Source organism: Salvia hispanica, chromosome 1 (assembly GCF_023119035.1).
Source record: "Salvia hispanica cultivar TCC Black 2014 chromosome 1, UniMelb_Shisp_WGS_1.0, whole genome shotgun sequence".
Taxonomy (NCBI): domain Eukaryota; kingdom Viridiplantae; phylum Streptophyta; class Magnoliopsida; order Lamiales; family Lamiaceae; genus Salvia; species Salvia hispanica.
Window position 1 is genome coordinate 9484230 of NC_062965.1, and position 16724 is coordinate 9500953.

At 34.6% G+C, this 16724-nt stretch overlaps 1 protein-coding gene across 7 annotated transcripts; it reads left to right on the top strand.

The window, feature by feature from the left end:
* The first annotated feature begins 6809 nt into the window (after positions 1–6809).
* Positions 6810–15522, top strand: LOC125202597 (OVARIAN TUMOR DOMAIN-containing deubiquitinating enzyme 7-like). Of its 7 annotated transcripts, XR_007173131.1 has the most exons (16): positions 6810–6979; positions 7070–7179; positions 7275–7350; positions 7654–7803; positions 7962–8023; positions 10289–10373; positions 10481–10642; positions 10820–10946; positions 11566–11696; positions 11805–11902; positions 12704–12831; positions 13127–13228; positions 13660–13699; positions 13803–13902; positions 13988–14079; positions 14151–15522. XR_007173131.1 is itself a non-coding variant. In XM_048101030.1 (12 exons), exons 1-11 carry the CDS (start codon positions 6923–6925, stop codon positions 12819–12821), a joined length of 1176 nt encoding a protein of 391 aa, XP_047956987.1. In that variant the 5' UTR covers positions 6810–6922; the 3' UTR covers positions 12822–12831; positions 13127–13355. The 7 variants fall into 7 exon arrangements, 5 of the variants coding, with proteins under 5 accessions (XP_047956987.1, XP_047956988.1, XP_047956989.1 ...); XR_007173130.1 differs by having other exon boundaries at positions 13803–14079; XM_048101030.1 differs by lacking the exons at positions 13660–13699; positions 13803–13902; positions 13988–14079; positions 14151–15522 and having other exon boundaries at positions 13127–13355.
* Positions 15523–16724: the final 1202 nt, after the last annotated feature.

A 16724-nucleotide genomic window follows, 5' to 3' on the forward strand; every position in this document is an offset into this window, starting at 1 on the left:
GAATTAGCGAAGGAAAATTTTCGCTGCGAATTACCGACGGAATTATCGAAATAATTTTCTCTACGAATTACCAACGCAATTACGGACGGAATTTTCCATCGCTAACTTTTTTCCTTTTTTAATTAATGTATTTTCCGTCGGTCAAAAAAATTTACCGACGAGTTCTTTACCGACGGAAAAAAATTGTCCATCGGTAAAGAACTCGTCGGTAATTTTTGTTTCGACCGACGGAAAATACATTAATTAAAAAGGAAAAAAGTTAGCGACGGAAAATTCCCTCGGTAATTCGTAGCGAAAAATTTTCCGTCGGTAAACTGACATTTTTTGTAGTGAAATTAAGAGTTAACATGCACAACTAACAATTCAAACAATCTATACCGCTAACAAAGCTTAGTGACCCGCCAAGGAAGCAGTGCAGACATGAAAAAACATCGACTGGTATCCTCCAATGTTGACTGACCTTGATAACCTCTAGATTACTCGTTTACTTCAACAATTCGACAAAAATGATGAAAGAACGGAAGAAAAGAGCTTGGCCTCCTTCTATGTTGGAGCACCATTTTTTTCTCTTGAGAATGAAGATGAATAGTAACTTGGGAGGCTATTTAATGTAAGCTACTAATATTATTTTATTTGTTTAAATCCTCCATTCGCCCCTAAAATATGAACTTTTGAAATGACACGAGTTTTAATACAAAATTGGAAAAACAAATAATGACGGGCCCAGGTGGGGTCGAGTGCGGTCGACCGACCCCATCGTCCGTCCATGAATGCCGCCGGAATATGCCATTACCTAACCCTCCGACCTTCAAAATCCCTACCTTCGACCCCACGGCAGTGAGAAAACTGAAAATTAGAAAAACAAAGAAGGAAAGGGAAATACAGAAAACAAAGAGAGATGGAGAATTATTCAGTACAAAGATCTGGGGAAGAAGATTCATATATAGCGGGGGCCGGGGAAGAAAGAATGAGATTTAGTTCAATATTCATTTATTGAGAGTATTTTGAGATTTGGGCTTAATGAGTTGGAAATTTGGGCTTAGAAAATGAGTTTTTTAAATATTTTAATTCATTTTTAATCTCTATTTTTCGGAAATCATCTTAATTGGTAGTATTCTATTCTTAGTTTGTGATAGCATCACAATTTTATAGGTTTTTTTCTTATTTTGGTAATTACCAGTAGTATAATTTTATGAAATTTCAGTAGACAACAAAACAATTTACTAAATTTGCTTATCATAATTTATTGTATAGTAGTACCTTTTAAAAAATAAAAAATTTAATTACATGATAATATTGATAAATCACATAACATATCAGAAATAAATAAATAAAAAAAACTTTGAATATAACCATCAAAGAACATGCCAAATATTTAAATAAACTATTTGCATAACAAAATATAAATATAATGTTACTTATAATGTAATTCTTTCAAAAATATAGTATAAAAATATTAGTACTATTATTTAGAAAAAAAGTTTTAAAATCTTTTATATGTATGAATTTCAACTGTATCTGACCCACAGGTTTTATATCCCGAGTCCGTTATTGAAAGCAAGAGAAAGATAGAAAGAAAAGTGTGTTAGTGGAAAATGAGTTCCACCTTATTAAGGAGAAAAAAATTCCTTAAATAGAAAGTTCTTATTTTTAGAGGAAGGACAAAAAGGAATGAGTTTCTATTTTTAGGGGACAGAGGAGTAGTAAAGTGCCAAATGGCACTCATCTATATCATTTAAATTAATCTAGAACTTTCTATCCTTTTAAGACACGTTGAAGGTCCAAAATATCACCCTAGTTAACTATTAAAAAACATTCCCATAAATTTTCTTGAATAATTTTGGTCATTTTCATGTGAAAAGACCAAAATCCTTCTACTAAATTCTCTATATAGACATAGCATAAATTCTAATTTCTTTTTCAATCTTACTAAAATTATATAACTTAATAATAATGCTACAATACCTCTCATTAATTTTCATTACTTATTTTTAAATAATTTGGCCTTTTTCACCGTCAAAATAATCGCCGAAAGTCCTAATTCACTAGTTTTCTAATCAGAATTAAATTCAATCTACAATCTTTTTTGAGGTATTACGTGGTTTAAAAAGGTTAGTGGAATGAGTTAGTTGAATGTGGAACATACTTATCATTTATAGCAATAAAAAAAGAGTTACATTGACATAAATTATGTATCCCCAACACTCACATGGATGTTGATATACATCCCATCCAATGCCCCTAGACATCCCTAGTAAAACCAAAAGAGCCACATTGACATAAATTTAATTTTCACATGGATTTTGGTAAAATATCAACCACCATACTGAGATGTCTATTGTTAGAGTTTGTGTATTCTAGAAATCACCTTTCGAGTGATTGAATACTGTAAAAACTCTTATTTTATTTTCAAAGGAATAAAACAAATTATTTTTGTCATAATGTTGTTATGTTTTACGTTTAATGGTTGTTTTACTACATGTTTAAATGTATAAGAAACTAAACAAAGTCCAAGTCTTTGTTTTAGTAGACCGGTTATGGGCGACGTCCACTTTAAGGTAACACGGTCAGTTCTAAACAAAGGAAAAGAAGAATTTCACAACCCAAATAGGCCTAGACTACCTATCGTGAAATGTTTCAATGTCAGTCCGCATATTTCTATACTTTACTTGAAATAAGATAACATTGGTGTGGTAGAGCACTGGACGGATCTAACATCGAGACGAGTCTTTATGCTATCTACTGAAAGACGAGATCTTAATAAATGTTTATTTCTTAATCAATGTATGTTAGCATTGAGCATACAATATTGATTATGCATTGCTTTGACTTATCAAATGGTGTAGGTTTTTCGCAATCCAATAATCCTGATATATTGGGTAATGATGATTAATATATAGCGGTGCTAGGATTGCTATTATATTGAATCATGCGTGAGGTGAGTCTCGTTTGATAATGTCCTCAAGAGGAGCGCGAAATAATGTTTTATTATTCGGAACCTAGCTAGTTGGAGTTTGTTTACTCTATGAATAATAAATAAGTGTTTCATGCTAAGTCCACTCTTTAAATTTATAAGATGTTAATTGATTAAGTCTATAGCAGACATTAATTGGACATTTATATCTTAAGCGCGGAAAATGAACAACAAACAATGAAAACCCGGATTACTTGTAATTTTGGATTTGGATGAGCAATGCAATATTATTTCTGTAGTGGCTGCTAATAATATTCCAATATAAGCTTGTATTAAATTGTGAGTTCAATTTAATTAGTAAAAAGCTAATTGGGGGAGGCCATATCCAAAACCTTACATAGATCCCTTACTGGACCCAATATGAATTTAATATAAATAGGAGAATAAATGAGACAGAAAAATACACTTAATTTTTATCAAAAATTTTTGTCCTCCTATTCTCTATAGGGGGCGATTTTTCCCCTCTTCTACTCTCTGAGAGAATTCTGTCTTATTTATCCAATTCCTAGTATCTCGGCGAGATCAACCCACACTGATATTGGAATACAGTTCGGGAACCAGTCAGAAGATCCGTGGTCTAGTACTCGACGCCTTTACGTGGAAAAGTAGCGAGCTATCGTCGATTCTTTGGAGAATCAAGAAGGTATAATTCCTACTCCGTAGAAAAGTATGTTTTAGGTTTCAATTAATCTTAAAGCATGTTTTAATTCAAGTTATGTGCATGATACATGTGATAATTACGCGAATAGATTTTGTCTAAATAATCTGCTAAATAGATCGAAATTATTATGTGATTTAGAATGCGATTCCACTGCCAATCCCTTCACCTACTTGAACCACTTCCAACGTGGTTCATCGCACCCGTCTTCCATTGGCGTGGGCTTCTCCATGAATATTTCATGGATACTAATCACCCCTTTCAAGACCTTGTGAATGTAATGAGAAATAGTCTGCCGAGATCGCATAAAATCAAATCTAACTAAGGTTAATAGTAAAGAAACATGCTCCTCCATGGTGAGGAGCGATGCTGCTTAAGAGTACAGAAACATGCTCCTCCATGGTGGCATATTTCCGATCAAACAGGTCTAGGCACTCTCATAGATATCCACACAGCTGCCCGAAAGTGTTATGATCTATACGAAGGTTGCTTACACAATCCCTATCAGTCAACCGCACAATATCCATATGTCTAATTTACTCAAGAATTATGGACATCTTATAAACCACCCCATTGGCCTCGTCCTCTCCTTCCTTCAACTACCATTCTCTCACTAAAATACTCAACCAAGCTAACTAACATAAAACACTTTGGGTACTGGTTATGGACCATCTCTTCGACGAGCACTAACATATTTTCAGTCTTCTTCCTCTTTCTCTGGATCCGGTCCATGAGATTTCATCCAAATTCTCAATATAGAAGAAATCAATAACAAAGCACGGCTCATTGTTGTGATAACGTTGTGCATAACATGACCTCAACCACACTCTGATTGCTCCAAGAAGAATGTCATGAAAAATAATGGATTGTTAACAAATCTTTATCTTATACTTAATTAACAAAATCAATCACCAGATCTAGATGAGGGATATAGTGACACACGCAACAACGGAACAACGCTCTAGATAATGTTTGTCATCCGAGGAGCATAAATTAAGCTAGTGCTAGATCGACAGGAATAAACATGCTTCATGTGCTACCCAAGAGTTGACGTATGGTATTGTAAATGTAACTACAAAACAGAAATAGAAATAATAATTGGATAACCTCAACAATTTGTTGAATAATCCAAACTAATCAATGAAATCCCGCATAACAACATACTCCAATTTTTGAAGAACCAAGAACCCAAATACCCTAACAACCTATGTCGGAGCAAATACCGAACGGACCCTAACAACCTATGTGATTTGCTCCTACAAATCTATATTGATAGGTTTACTGGCCCTTATAATCTGCAATTCTGCATAGTCGAAGGATTGATAAATGGCGACTGACGGATTTGCAATTTGTTCAGATACTGCTTCGTTCATGATGTACGAAGAAGAGAGAGGATAAAAGGACAAAAAGAAATACTCCCACTATACCACTTCTGGTTGTGTTAGAGCTATACCATATTTTGTGCAACTAACATGTAAAAGGTGCAGGTCACCTATTTTACAAAGGGTTAGACGGAAAAACTTGTCATGGAATCAAATAAGGAGAAAAGGGCGCAAAGTGGGTCTTTCCACACATTTTCAAACATGCTTTTATTATTTTTACAAGGTAAACTAAATACACACATCGAATAGTTTAGTGAATAGATGTAATAAGGGGAAACAAATAAATCCCTAAAAACAACAACATGAAATAACATTTGATTGTTGCAAAGAATCTCAATCAGATCAACTCACTTAACTTTGAGTCATTTCTATCGAACTATCTAATAAGAACAAAGTTAGAATTTTGAACTCCAATATTATTTTTTCAATATGATGAACAATTCAATTTCAATTTGAATTGACAACAAATTATCTCGAAACGTGGTGTTTCGAGTGCTAAATAATAAATGTGATAATTTGCTGCATCATCATTGATTAAGTTTAAAATTTGGATTAAATTTCTTAAATTTATTGTCTCAAAAGTAATCCACCCCACTTTTCACGACAGATTTCGAATTTGAGGTTAAATTGGGTGATCTTTCAATTTATAGTATTAAATTCACACCTCTTTTAAAATATGAGATCATACACACGAATTTTTCATTTTCCTTTTTTTTAGTATTATTTTCCCTCACAAAATATATGAAATGACCAAACTATCCAACTAGAGATTTCATCTATAGACAAAAAAGGAAAAAAAAAACACATAAAAGAATAAGAAAAGAATAAAACACTAAAATCTTTTGTTAGGTGATTTGGTTAGTTCATGTATTTTGCAAGGACAAAAAAAAGTAAAAAATAAAAAAAAGGAGGAAAAGCCAAAAATCCCCTAAAATGAACAATTTGCGTACTCCGAGCTCATATAATGAAAGAGATGCAAATTTAATCCTAGAATCTGGGGATGTCAATCAGGCTAACCCGTTCGGGTTGTCTAGCGATTTGGGTGCAGGTTATTCGGGTAGTAAATTTTCAACATTAACCCTAATCCACCAGGTTTAGGGCTAACCCATCGGGTAATTCAAGCCAAAAAGTTTTAAAAAAATCTCTAGTAATCAAAATTTTCCTCTGTAAAATAATTCTAAATTTAGATATATATTTTTTATTTTAGTTTTATACTCACATAAAATCTTTAAATTTTCATGGTTTTCAACATTTGTTGGAGATGAGCCTTTCATATTGGTCAACACAAAAATAAATCAAAATTAAAGCAATCAATTTGAATTAAAATTTGTGTTCATGTAATTATTTTGGCATTGATTATAAACAATTCTTTATGAAAATTAGAAATCATATTTTATGGTGAAAATTAAAACACTAAAATATATTGGAAATTTTGCTGGCTAATTCAAAATTTTGTCTTAATTGGCTTTGGCAGTGATAAGCCAACAGTGACAAATATTAGGACGACGAAAGAATGGGTCGAGGTGGAACTTGAAAGTTGGTAATGTAGAACCGAGTGGAAAAGTATGAAATGAAGATTGAAGACTAGTGAATTGCAGCACATGTGAAATTCAAAAGTACAAGACAAACCCTAAAATTTACTATTTTTAATTTCTTTATTATTCTAGTTCTTTCTTATCAATTATATAAACTCACTATTTAAAACAATTTAGTCAATTGTAATTATTATCAAGATATCTTTTGGATTATATATAAAATAAAATAAAATAACAGATCATGCTGAGCTAAAGAACATCAGAAAGGAACCCCCTTAGATATAAGAGATATCAATCCCAGGCAATCCCAGTTGGAAAATTGCAAACCCCTAATTTCAAAATTGTGTCTTGGCGGCGAGGGACGGCAATATACATGGCTAAAGCAAAGCATCAGAAGCCCAAACCTAGAAAACCAGCCAAACAGACCCATGTAATGTATCAGTATTACTGCTAACAGTGATGCCATTTTTGTTAATTTTCCTAGTTTTGCGGTTTGATATTTGTTTTGAGTTGTCAACAGAGCAAAAAGCGGGGAGGGAAGCAAAACGATGTTTCTGAATTGCGGGAGCAGCTTGATGTTTTAAATTTGAAGATAATTCAGGTGACTGCAGATGGCAATTGCTTTTTCAGGTGCGTTCAATTTAGACCTTTTATTTTGGAAGATATGTGTGTGTTGAGTGATGAATGTGATCTGGATTCTGATTAATTGATTTTTATGGGGGTAGGGCATTGGCTGATCAATTGGAAGGCGATGAGGATCAGCATGAGAAGTATCGTGGCATGGTGGTGGAATTTATTAAGGTGAATTTATGAGAAACGGAGTTATTTTTTGCTGTTTCAGTGTGTTGTGATCAGCAGCAGGTTTTGCATTTGTTACTATAGTGATGATGGTGTTTTTTTTAATGAGATGAATGTTGTTCTCTAGTTATATTGAGTTTGGTTCGTGGTCGTTCTTCGGGGTTATAGAGTTTAGGGTTTAGATTTTCTTGAATATCTTAGTGAGATGGTAAGTAACAAGTGCTTGTAGAACCGGGGTTGGTAAATAAGTTTGTTTTAACATAGTTTTTCCTGTTACTGGTTTGATTGATGAGTTACATCTAATAGGAAAACCGCGAATCGTTTGAGCCTTTTGTGGAAGATGAAATTCCGTTTGATGACTATTGCCAATCCATGGGAGAGGATGGTACATGGGCAGGGAACATGGAGCTGCAAGCAGCTTCTCTTGTCACTCACAGTAACATATGCATTCATAGAGTATGTTATGTTTCCATGGTTCAAAACATGGAAATGGAAATGGAAATTTCAAGATTTCGCTACTTTTCAGCAGCACAAGTCCCTTTGTGTGCTCAGTTTCTATATATATTATGTCAGATTTTGTTAATTAATTAGTTCTCTTATTCAATTATTCGCAGAATATGTCTCCTCGGTGGTACATACAGAACTTTGGCAACCATGACGCTCCAATGATTCATCTGTAAGACCTGTTGCTAAGCCATATTTAGTTATGGCAGCTTTGCCATTTTCAAAATTTTTTATATATTTTCAATAAGGTTATGTGCTAAGAAAGCTTATTGGTTGCATCATATTATGTATTCTTGGTACTGATTGACATTTTGTCCGAATGCATATAAATGTACTTATATGTTGTAGCATTTAAATTTGAATTTCATGCTAGTGGTCTTTCTTTTCGTGTTGAGTTTCTTTTGGTAGTATCATTCTTGTGGAGCGTATTACTAATTTGTAGTATGTATTGCATTTAAAGGGACATATTTAGTGGTTGATGGGATGCCCAAATTTGTCCTCTATTCGGAATACTCTTAACAACAAAAATTATAAACTCCCCAATTTATGTTGCATGTATCTTATCATTAGGTCCTGCTGTAACTGATATGCTTTCTTACCATTAGTATTACCTTCTTAAAAACACGTTAAATTTTTTGAAATTGGAAACTTAGGTCCTTTCTACCTGGCATGGACAGACAACTTTTCTACGAAGTTGTTTGTTCACTTAGTCAAACAGCATTTAATGCTCAGAGAATCATGTTTCATAGTTGGAATGAAGGATTGGATTTTAGGGGAGGTTTTGGAAGAAAATAACAAATACTCCATATTAAGATAGTTTAATTACTCAAAAAATAGATTACTCCATAACGAGATTGAGGTCAATCCAAAAGCTGCCGTATGTTTTTTGTGAAGACTTCATGTGTAAGTATAACATCTTGCGCCAGTGTGTTCCTGCTCTTCATTGAAGAAAATTGATGAAGTGTAAGATACTTATCTCTGTTAAATTGGAATATAACATATGATGTCAGAATAAGATATTTAAATGACCAGTTATGTGCTGTTAATTTATTACCCATATTAGGAATTGATAAAGGTTGACATAGAAGAAGGAAACATTAAATTAAGGTGGAGTCGAGGGATTCGAGAAGGTTAATGTAAAAGTGATATGGAGTTAAGGCGGTTGAACACAAAACTAACGAAACCAAAGAAGACACGGAATGGAATTTAACTCAAAGAAATTAATCCCCCGGAGAGGCCTAAGACAATCCTCCGAAGAGGCCTATGGTTCTTCACCGCCAACAAATTTGATCTCTACTGAATACATTCTTCAAATCCTCCAACAGAATTTACAGGAGTTTACTAGACAAGAATCATCTAATTGATTTAAATCAATTCCTACTTTGTTCAAATCACATAAAATATAAACTTAAATTAAAGATAATAAAAGATAATAATTGACAATAATCAGCCAATTATTCTTCAACGACTTTGTGGTTAGATAGTTATCCATCCGCGAATAGGGTCAATATAAGGTTGTTGAAAAAGAACTAAAACTATAATGAGGAACCCTACTATTCTAACGTATGAGGTTAATAATGATTAGAAAGACTAGTACAATGTAGGTCTCCGTGGGCAATAGTTAGACGTAGACCCCCCCTTTAATTCAAACTTTAAACAATTATATATATATTTAGTAAGATACCCAGGGAATTCTGTGAATTCATTAGAATGTGGTTGGGGTTTATGCGGTGGACTGTAGTTGAGCTTTAGGTGGAAAGTTTGTTTGCCTGTTGAAATGATTCCCGGGAATCTACTGTACTTTATGCAGCTCAACATATAATCCTGCTTCAGCTCATAAAATTATTCCCTTTTTACCTATGTTTCGTCCATTCTACTACCCTTGGCTCACACAATGAGATGATGAATCTTGGAGAATTTTTCTTCCTTTAAAAATTAAAAAATGGTGTACTACATTTTCTAATGGAGGTATCGTTTCTCCTGTTTAAGAAGTTGCAGATATTCCCGTGTAGTTAGTATGCTCTAGTCTACTAGCTTGTATTTTCCTATTAGATCAGGTCATTGTATCTTTTCACCCAATTGCTAAATAATTAGCCTACTCATATAATTGGACACTATTCTATTAATGCATGATCTATGACTTTATCAGTAAATTCATGTGCTTAATATTGAGGTGCTATGAGCCTATGATTGATAATGGAGTACAGTACTTTGCCTGTTTATTTAAACTACCTGTTATAACTTAGCTCTTAGATTGAATATTATTAGTAGCATTTGAAGTTAGTTTCCGACTTCCCCATTTCCTGGTATATCTTATGAACCAGTATTGTCCCATGTTGTTTTGATTGTACCTCTCCCACCCCAGAAAGACCTTCCAGCTAATTTTCCTTTTCAAGTATGTTTTGTTTTCCATTTCTGAGTTTGCGTACTCTTGCAGTTCTTACCATGATGGAGAACATTATAATAGTGTCCGCACAAAGGATGACACATGCTCTGGGCCAGCTAGGCCGATTGTTATAAAGGTTTTCTTTTTTCATGGATTTGTACTCTCTAAAGGAATTTTAAATCTCATTTTGCACATATTACCTGTAAATTTGCCCTCTTTAGCTCTAAATCTGATATATTCTAGCTATGTCAAAAGGGTGATGCTGATCTTTCAGCTAAATCTAATCAACCAAAAACAGCTGCAAGGAAATCCACAGGGGGATGTGGAATGAGTGCTATATGTGAAGACTCTATCAAAATGGCGATGGCCGGAAGTGGATGCAGAGATGCTAGAAAAGTTGAACAGGTGATTATGTTTAAACAAGCCCCTTTCCCTCTTCCTGTATGCATGATATAGCCACTCTTATCCCAGATCACGAACAGGAGGATATGTGCTTGTTATATATTTACTTCATATGGAGTATGCTTCGATATCAGTTATTCTAGGAAAGTTTATTTTTTATGTATCTAATTTCCAATGTAGGCTCTACAACAAGCGGGTGGGGATGTTGATGCTGCAATAGAAGTCCTTGTGGCTGAAGAAGGATCCTCAGATCATATAGCTGTTGAAGCTGATTCTTCTCCTCTAATCGAAACTCCTAATGGAAATGGTTGGTTTTATCTTCCATTGTTCCTCTGCATCTGCTAATTTTATTATGTATGCTGCTGGAATAACTTATCCTTTCTTAATTATCTTTGCACATTTCATGTTTGCCTTTTTAAAATCGAGGCTTTATTCATATAAAATACTTGTACTAATTACTAAGGGCTACTGAATTTGTAAAAAGTTTGAATTTATCGTAAGTGCTATTATATGCAGAAGGAAATTATTCTCTTTCTTTGGCAACAAGATTATGTAAGATGTGATTGATTGAGCTATGTGTGGTATGCCACATGCATCCAATAACCTTCCTGTTCCTATTATGAAGGCATCGTCATGGAAATGGGACTAAAATTACTCTATTTTGGATAGATCGAAAGAAACTAGAACTACTCTATGTTGGATTGATGGAAAGAAACTAGTAATGCTCTATTTTGGATAGTTTTTCCATCTATTCCTATATAGATGGAAAGAAACTAGAAATACACTATTTTTGGATAGTTTTCCATATTAATGCATTATGGGTTCTTCTTAAACCGCGGCATGCTGATTTCTCTTTGCAATTGAATTTTAACAATCATTCTATTGTATTTGCAACATATTTACTTGCTTCATGTTGTATCTTTGAGGTTTTCCAGAAGAACACCAAGCTGAGAAAGATCATCACAAGCTACTGGTTCAAGACACAACAATTGAACTGGAATTATCTGGCAATGATGCAGAGACAAATAACAAAAAAGAACTCCAACCTGATGAAAAGGTTCTATTATGTGCAAGACACTGATGCCAAAATCCAAATGCAGAAGTGCATTTAGCCTCTATCTTTAGTCTGTTTTCTGCATGAGTTAGCATCACTTTATTGCTGCAGAAAATCCCGAGGAACAAGGCTTGCCCGTGTGGATCAAAAAAGAAGTACAAGTCTTGCTGCGGTACAGTTTCTGGGAGATCATCCGCCAGATTTCCAGTGTATGATTTTAAATGCCTTTATCATTATTTGTAGCAGTTGATTATTTGGTTAATCATTAAAAGCTACTCCACTTGACTAGTAAAATAGTCATTATGCTCATTCATAATCAAAACCAATTCTTCTCTAGGATGCCCATTAAATCACTCGGGACTCGGGAGCCAAACATGATCCACATGGTTGCGTTGATCTCTGTTAGAGACTGAATGTTTCTTTCTGAACTAAGAGCTTCACAATCAATCTTCTATTCCTACGATCCTCGAATACTACTCCGTTTCCTTAAAGATAGTTCTCCAACAGCTTCGCATGTTTGTAGAAGAATACTTACTTCATTTTCCATAGCAAAACATATTAGGCAGCAACACATTGCCATGAAACTACAGCATAATGTACTTAAATGAACAGAACCAGCCACCAAGTTGGCCAAATAATTTTTCATGCTCACATTTGCCGAATTTTCCTAAAGCAGCTTATTGTTTTGATGAACTGCAACTGAGCACAATTGATCTTATGATATTGTTCTGTACTGCTTAGTACTCTCACTTCAAAATCTGATGACTCTCACTTTAGGTAAAAATGTCAGTATCCTTTTTGTTTCCTCTTTGCATTAGATACAATAAGAAAAAAGGCGAAACCCGATTCTAATGTTAAGTCGGACCTTAGATTCTTCTGATACACCATTGCAATAAAAGACTCTTGTTATGCAGATACTACATGTGTTTATGCCATCAAAAACACTAATCAACTCAGGCCTGGACTACCTATATAATAATTTTTGATTTTATACATTACTATGTCGACAGTAACCAAACAGTTGACTACGGTAAGAGCCGGAAGGACAGAAAGCAAGGTAGAAAAGGTGGCACAATTCTTGTTCATTCTGATGGAGGGCCGCCCGACATGGGTGCACTATGCATCTAACAAATTTCAGGTAGCCTTCCATTGCTAATGTGTTATGTCAGATACTTTATCTTATGTGGATAATACATGTATACCTGAAATGTCAGTAGCTTTTCAATTGAAATTCATTATGCATTACTACACATGTCAATGCACTACATTCATTCATATTAAGATGAGTAACTACAAGACCTTGAGTTGGCTTTGATTTACCACAAAACATATAATGCTCTCTCTGTCACTCTCAATTTTGACTCATTAATGCTTCCATAGCCCTCATCTAGAGAATGATTGATTCTTTGTCTATTTCTTTTTATATGTTGCAGGTCATTTATGGAAATAATTCAATGAATTGAAGATAAATTGTTGTATCTTATTCCTGCGAAGGCAAGGCAGGAAATACCGTTCATACATACAGATTTGGCATGGTTAGAAACTTAGAATAGCGAATACCTTGCAAGTTTTGACTCTTTTTGTTGTGTTATATTGATATAGGTTTTGTTTAAAGTGTAAAAAAAGGTTTTTTAAGTGGAAATACAATTATAATTTATTTTCTTTTTTTTTTTTAATGTGAAGAAGTTTTATGTAGCACTTAAATTCATTGTGCCGGCTAGGCCGAACATCTTATTTTTATTGGCGTATCTTGATTTGTTCATGAGATTTGAGATTTTTCATAGGCATGGCTTGGCTTCCGAAGTGATTATTTTTCTGGCTTTTATTAGATACTCCCTTCGAAGTGAACTTGATCTGTCTACTAAAATCCAAGTCTTATTTTTCATGAGAGATAACATCTCTACAACCATAGCAGCTGACCATTTCTCACACTCAGATCTACTCATAGCTTCTTCATATGTGCTAGGTTCACTGAATTCTATTTCCTCAGCTACACATAGAGCAAAGTAAGCCATCTCATATTCTGAGAATTTTGCAGAAGCTTTCTTGCCCTCTTAGACTTTTCTCTGACATTTTCTTGCACTAAAGGAACATCTTCCCTTACTGCAGTTGGACTATTGCTCATGCTACTCGATTCACTTTGTTCAGCTTCTTCTTGCTGAGGCTCCACCTCCACAGAGCCCTTTCATTGCTCAGATTTTCATCAAAAGTGACATCTCTACTAACTCTCAGCTTCCCATTTTCTTGCTCTGTTCACCAGAGCCTAAATGCTTTTGATCCACTCTGATAACCAGGAAACATACATCTCAATGCTCATGCATCAAGTTTGCCATGTCTGACATGGGCATAAGCTCTACCTCCAAAGACCTTAGCTTAGAGAAATCTGGTAATTTACCATACTATAGGCTGTCTGCAATGTCAAAATTAATTGCTGATGAGAGACTTTTGTTTATCAAGACTATTGCAGTGGACACAACTTCCCCCAGGACCTTTTATCTGCCCCAGAAGTCAAGAGCATGCACCTAACACTCTCCATGATAGTCTTGTTCATCCTTTCTAACACTCCATTTTGTTGTGGATTTCTTGGAGTTGTTCTTTGCCTTTTTATGCCCTTGATCTTACAATAATCAATGAACTCAGCAGATAGATTTCCTGACCATTGTCAGTTCTTAGGCATTTCAGTTTTGTGCCTTTTTTCCTCTCCATCAGGATTTGCACCCACAATTTCCTCGAGTAGTCATTTATGATGAGGGTCATGAAATACCTTCCCCCATTTATAGTAGGTGGCTGGGAAGGCCCCCAAATATCACTTTGTGCATAATCAAGCACTGACTTAGAAGTGTGCTTTCCTTTAGGGAATGGCAGTTTCTTGCCTTTTCCCACAATACATTGCTCGCATTTTATCAGGTCTTCATCCTCAACTGCCCTTATCAACCCCTTCTTGATTCAAGAACCCCAAGTGAGATCAAATTTCTTTTGACCTCTGGTATAAACATGGGACAACAAGATTACAGATTCATTTTTCAGCCTCAATCTGATGCTCCCTTCACCTTTAATAGAGCAAACATGATTATTTCCCAACAAGACTGATCCATTTGATGGTTGGAAATTTCGAAACCATTCCTTGTGTGAGCTAATATGGAAACTACAACTAGAATCAATTATCCAACACTCACTTACTTCAACATCCATAACATTCATGATCTGATGTGGCTCTTCATCTTGCATATTATCTGTTGACCCTGATCATTCCTTTCAGATTCTTGCTTTCTCTTCCAAGAGAAGTAATTCTTCTTGATGTGACCTGACTTTTTACAATAATGGCAGCTACTTGTTTCCTTCTTATCTTTGTCAGTTTGGTTCTTGGCTTGGCCTTGCTTCTGCTTGAACTTCTGAATTTCTTAACATTCAATACCTTCGCAGATGACACTGGTTGCGATTGACTTAGTTTCTGAACTCTTTGGTTTGCAACACAGTCTGAACTTCAAGAAGAGTGATATGCTCGTCTCTACCATACAATAGAAGCATCCTTCAGTTGCTCATAGGTGGAAGTAGGGATGCCAATCCAACCCGAAACATGTGGGTCGACCCGAATAGCTTGGTAAAATTAATGGGTTAGGGCTGTAATTTTGTAACCCGATTTCAAAACGGGCTAAACGAGTTAGCCCAAATGAGTTGGCGGGTTAAACGGGTTGGCCCGAATGGGTTGCGGGCCGGCCCGACGAGTTGCCACTTTTAATTAAAATAGGTTTTAGGGCTTTTATGTATTTTGAATTTCATGTGGCACAATCATTAGTCTTCTTTAATCTTCAGTTTACACTTTTCACTCGATCTTACACTATGAACTTTCAAGTTCTATCCTGACTAATTATTCCATCGTCCCATCATCTGTCACTATTGTCTTACCACTACCAAAACCAATCAAGACAAAATTAAAAACTAAACCATCACAATCTCAATATATTTATCATTTTAATAATTATTCATATAAGATATGATTTTTAATTTTCATAAAGAAATAATCATGAACAATATGTTGGGATCGGTATACTGAAAAAGCATATTTCGAGCATGTTGCACGGATAGAATTGTTTGTATACAATAAACTCTACAATCCACTTTTAACCCAAGGCGAGAAAAAGTAATTTTATCACATTGGTGTTTGCTTATTCGTTTATACGATGTTTCTCAAACATTTAAATGTATAAGAAGAAAACAAGTCTAATTCTTCTGCATAGTAGACTGGTTATGAACGATGTTCACAGAAGGTGACGCAGTCGGTTCTTTGTAGAAGAGAAATAAAATTTCACAACCTAGATAGACTTTGGCTACCTACCGTGAAAGGTTGCAGTGTCAGTCCGCATGTTTCCTTACCTTAGGAAATAAACGACACTGGTGTGGTATAGCACTAAAGATCTAACAGTTGAGATAAGTCTTTCTTGCTATTTACTGAAAGACGAGGTCTCGGAGATTGATATTTCTTAATCATTGTTGACATAGCATTGAGCATATGATATTGATTATGCACTACTTTGATTTATCCAATGGTGTGAATTTTTTACAATCCAAGAATCCTGATATTTTGGGTAGTGGTGATCAATGTCTAGAGGTACTAGTATTGTTATTGCAATGAATCATGTGCTGGGTGAGTATAGTTTGATAATATCCTCAAGAGGTGTTCAAAAAAAGTATTATTATTCGGAAATCCGGCCGGTTGGAATTTATTCCAGAATAATAAATAAAGATTTTGAACTAGACAACTCTTGGAAAAAGATATTAATTAATTAAAGTCAAATAGGAGACTCAAATTAATTAATGAATATTTATATCTTAAACACGGGAAATAATAAATTAAAGAGGTAAAGCCCGGATTACTCGTAATTTTGGGACTGAACGGACAATCAATATTATTATACTATAGTGGATGATAATAATATTCTATTTGGATTTGAATTAAATTGGGGCTCAATTTAATTACTCCCTCAGTCCCGGCTAAGATGACACATTCCTTAGCCGACACGGGGTTTTAGG

What these genes read in the sequence shown, in the direction of transcription:
- LOC125202597 (XM_048101030.1), top strand. Translation starts at nt 6,923, where the DNA reads ATGGCTAAAGCAAAGCATCAGAAGCCCAAACCTAGAAAACCAGCCAAA. An exon ending in CTAGGCCGATTGTTATAAAG is followed by an intron (nt 10,374 to 10,480) that starts GTTTTCTTTTTT and finishes GATATATTCTAG; the next exon opens with CTATGTCAAAAGGGTGATGC. An exon ending in AACTCCAACCTGATGAAAAG is followed by an intron (nt 11,697 to 11,804) that starts GTTCTATTATGT and finishes TTATTGCTGCAG; the next exon opens with AAAATCCCGAGGAACAAGGC.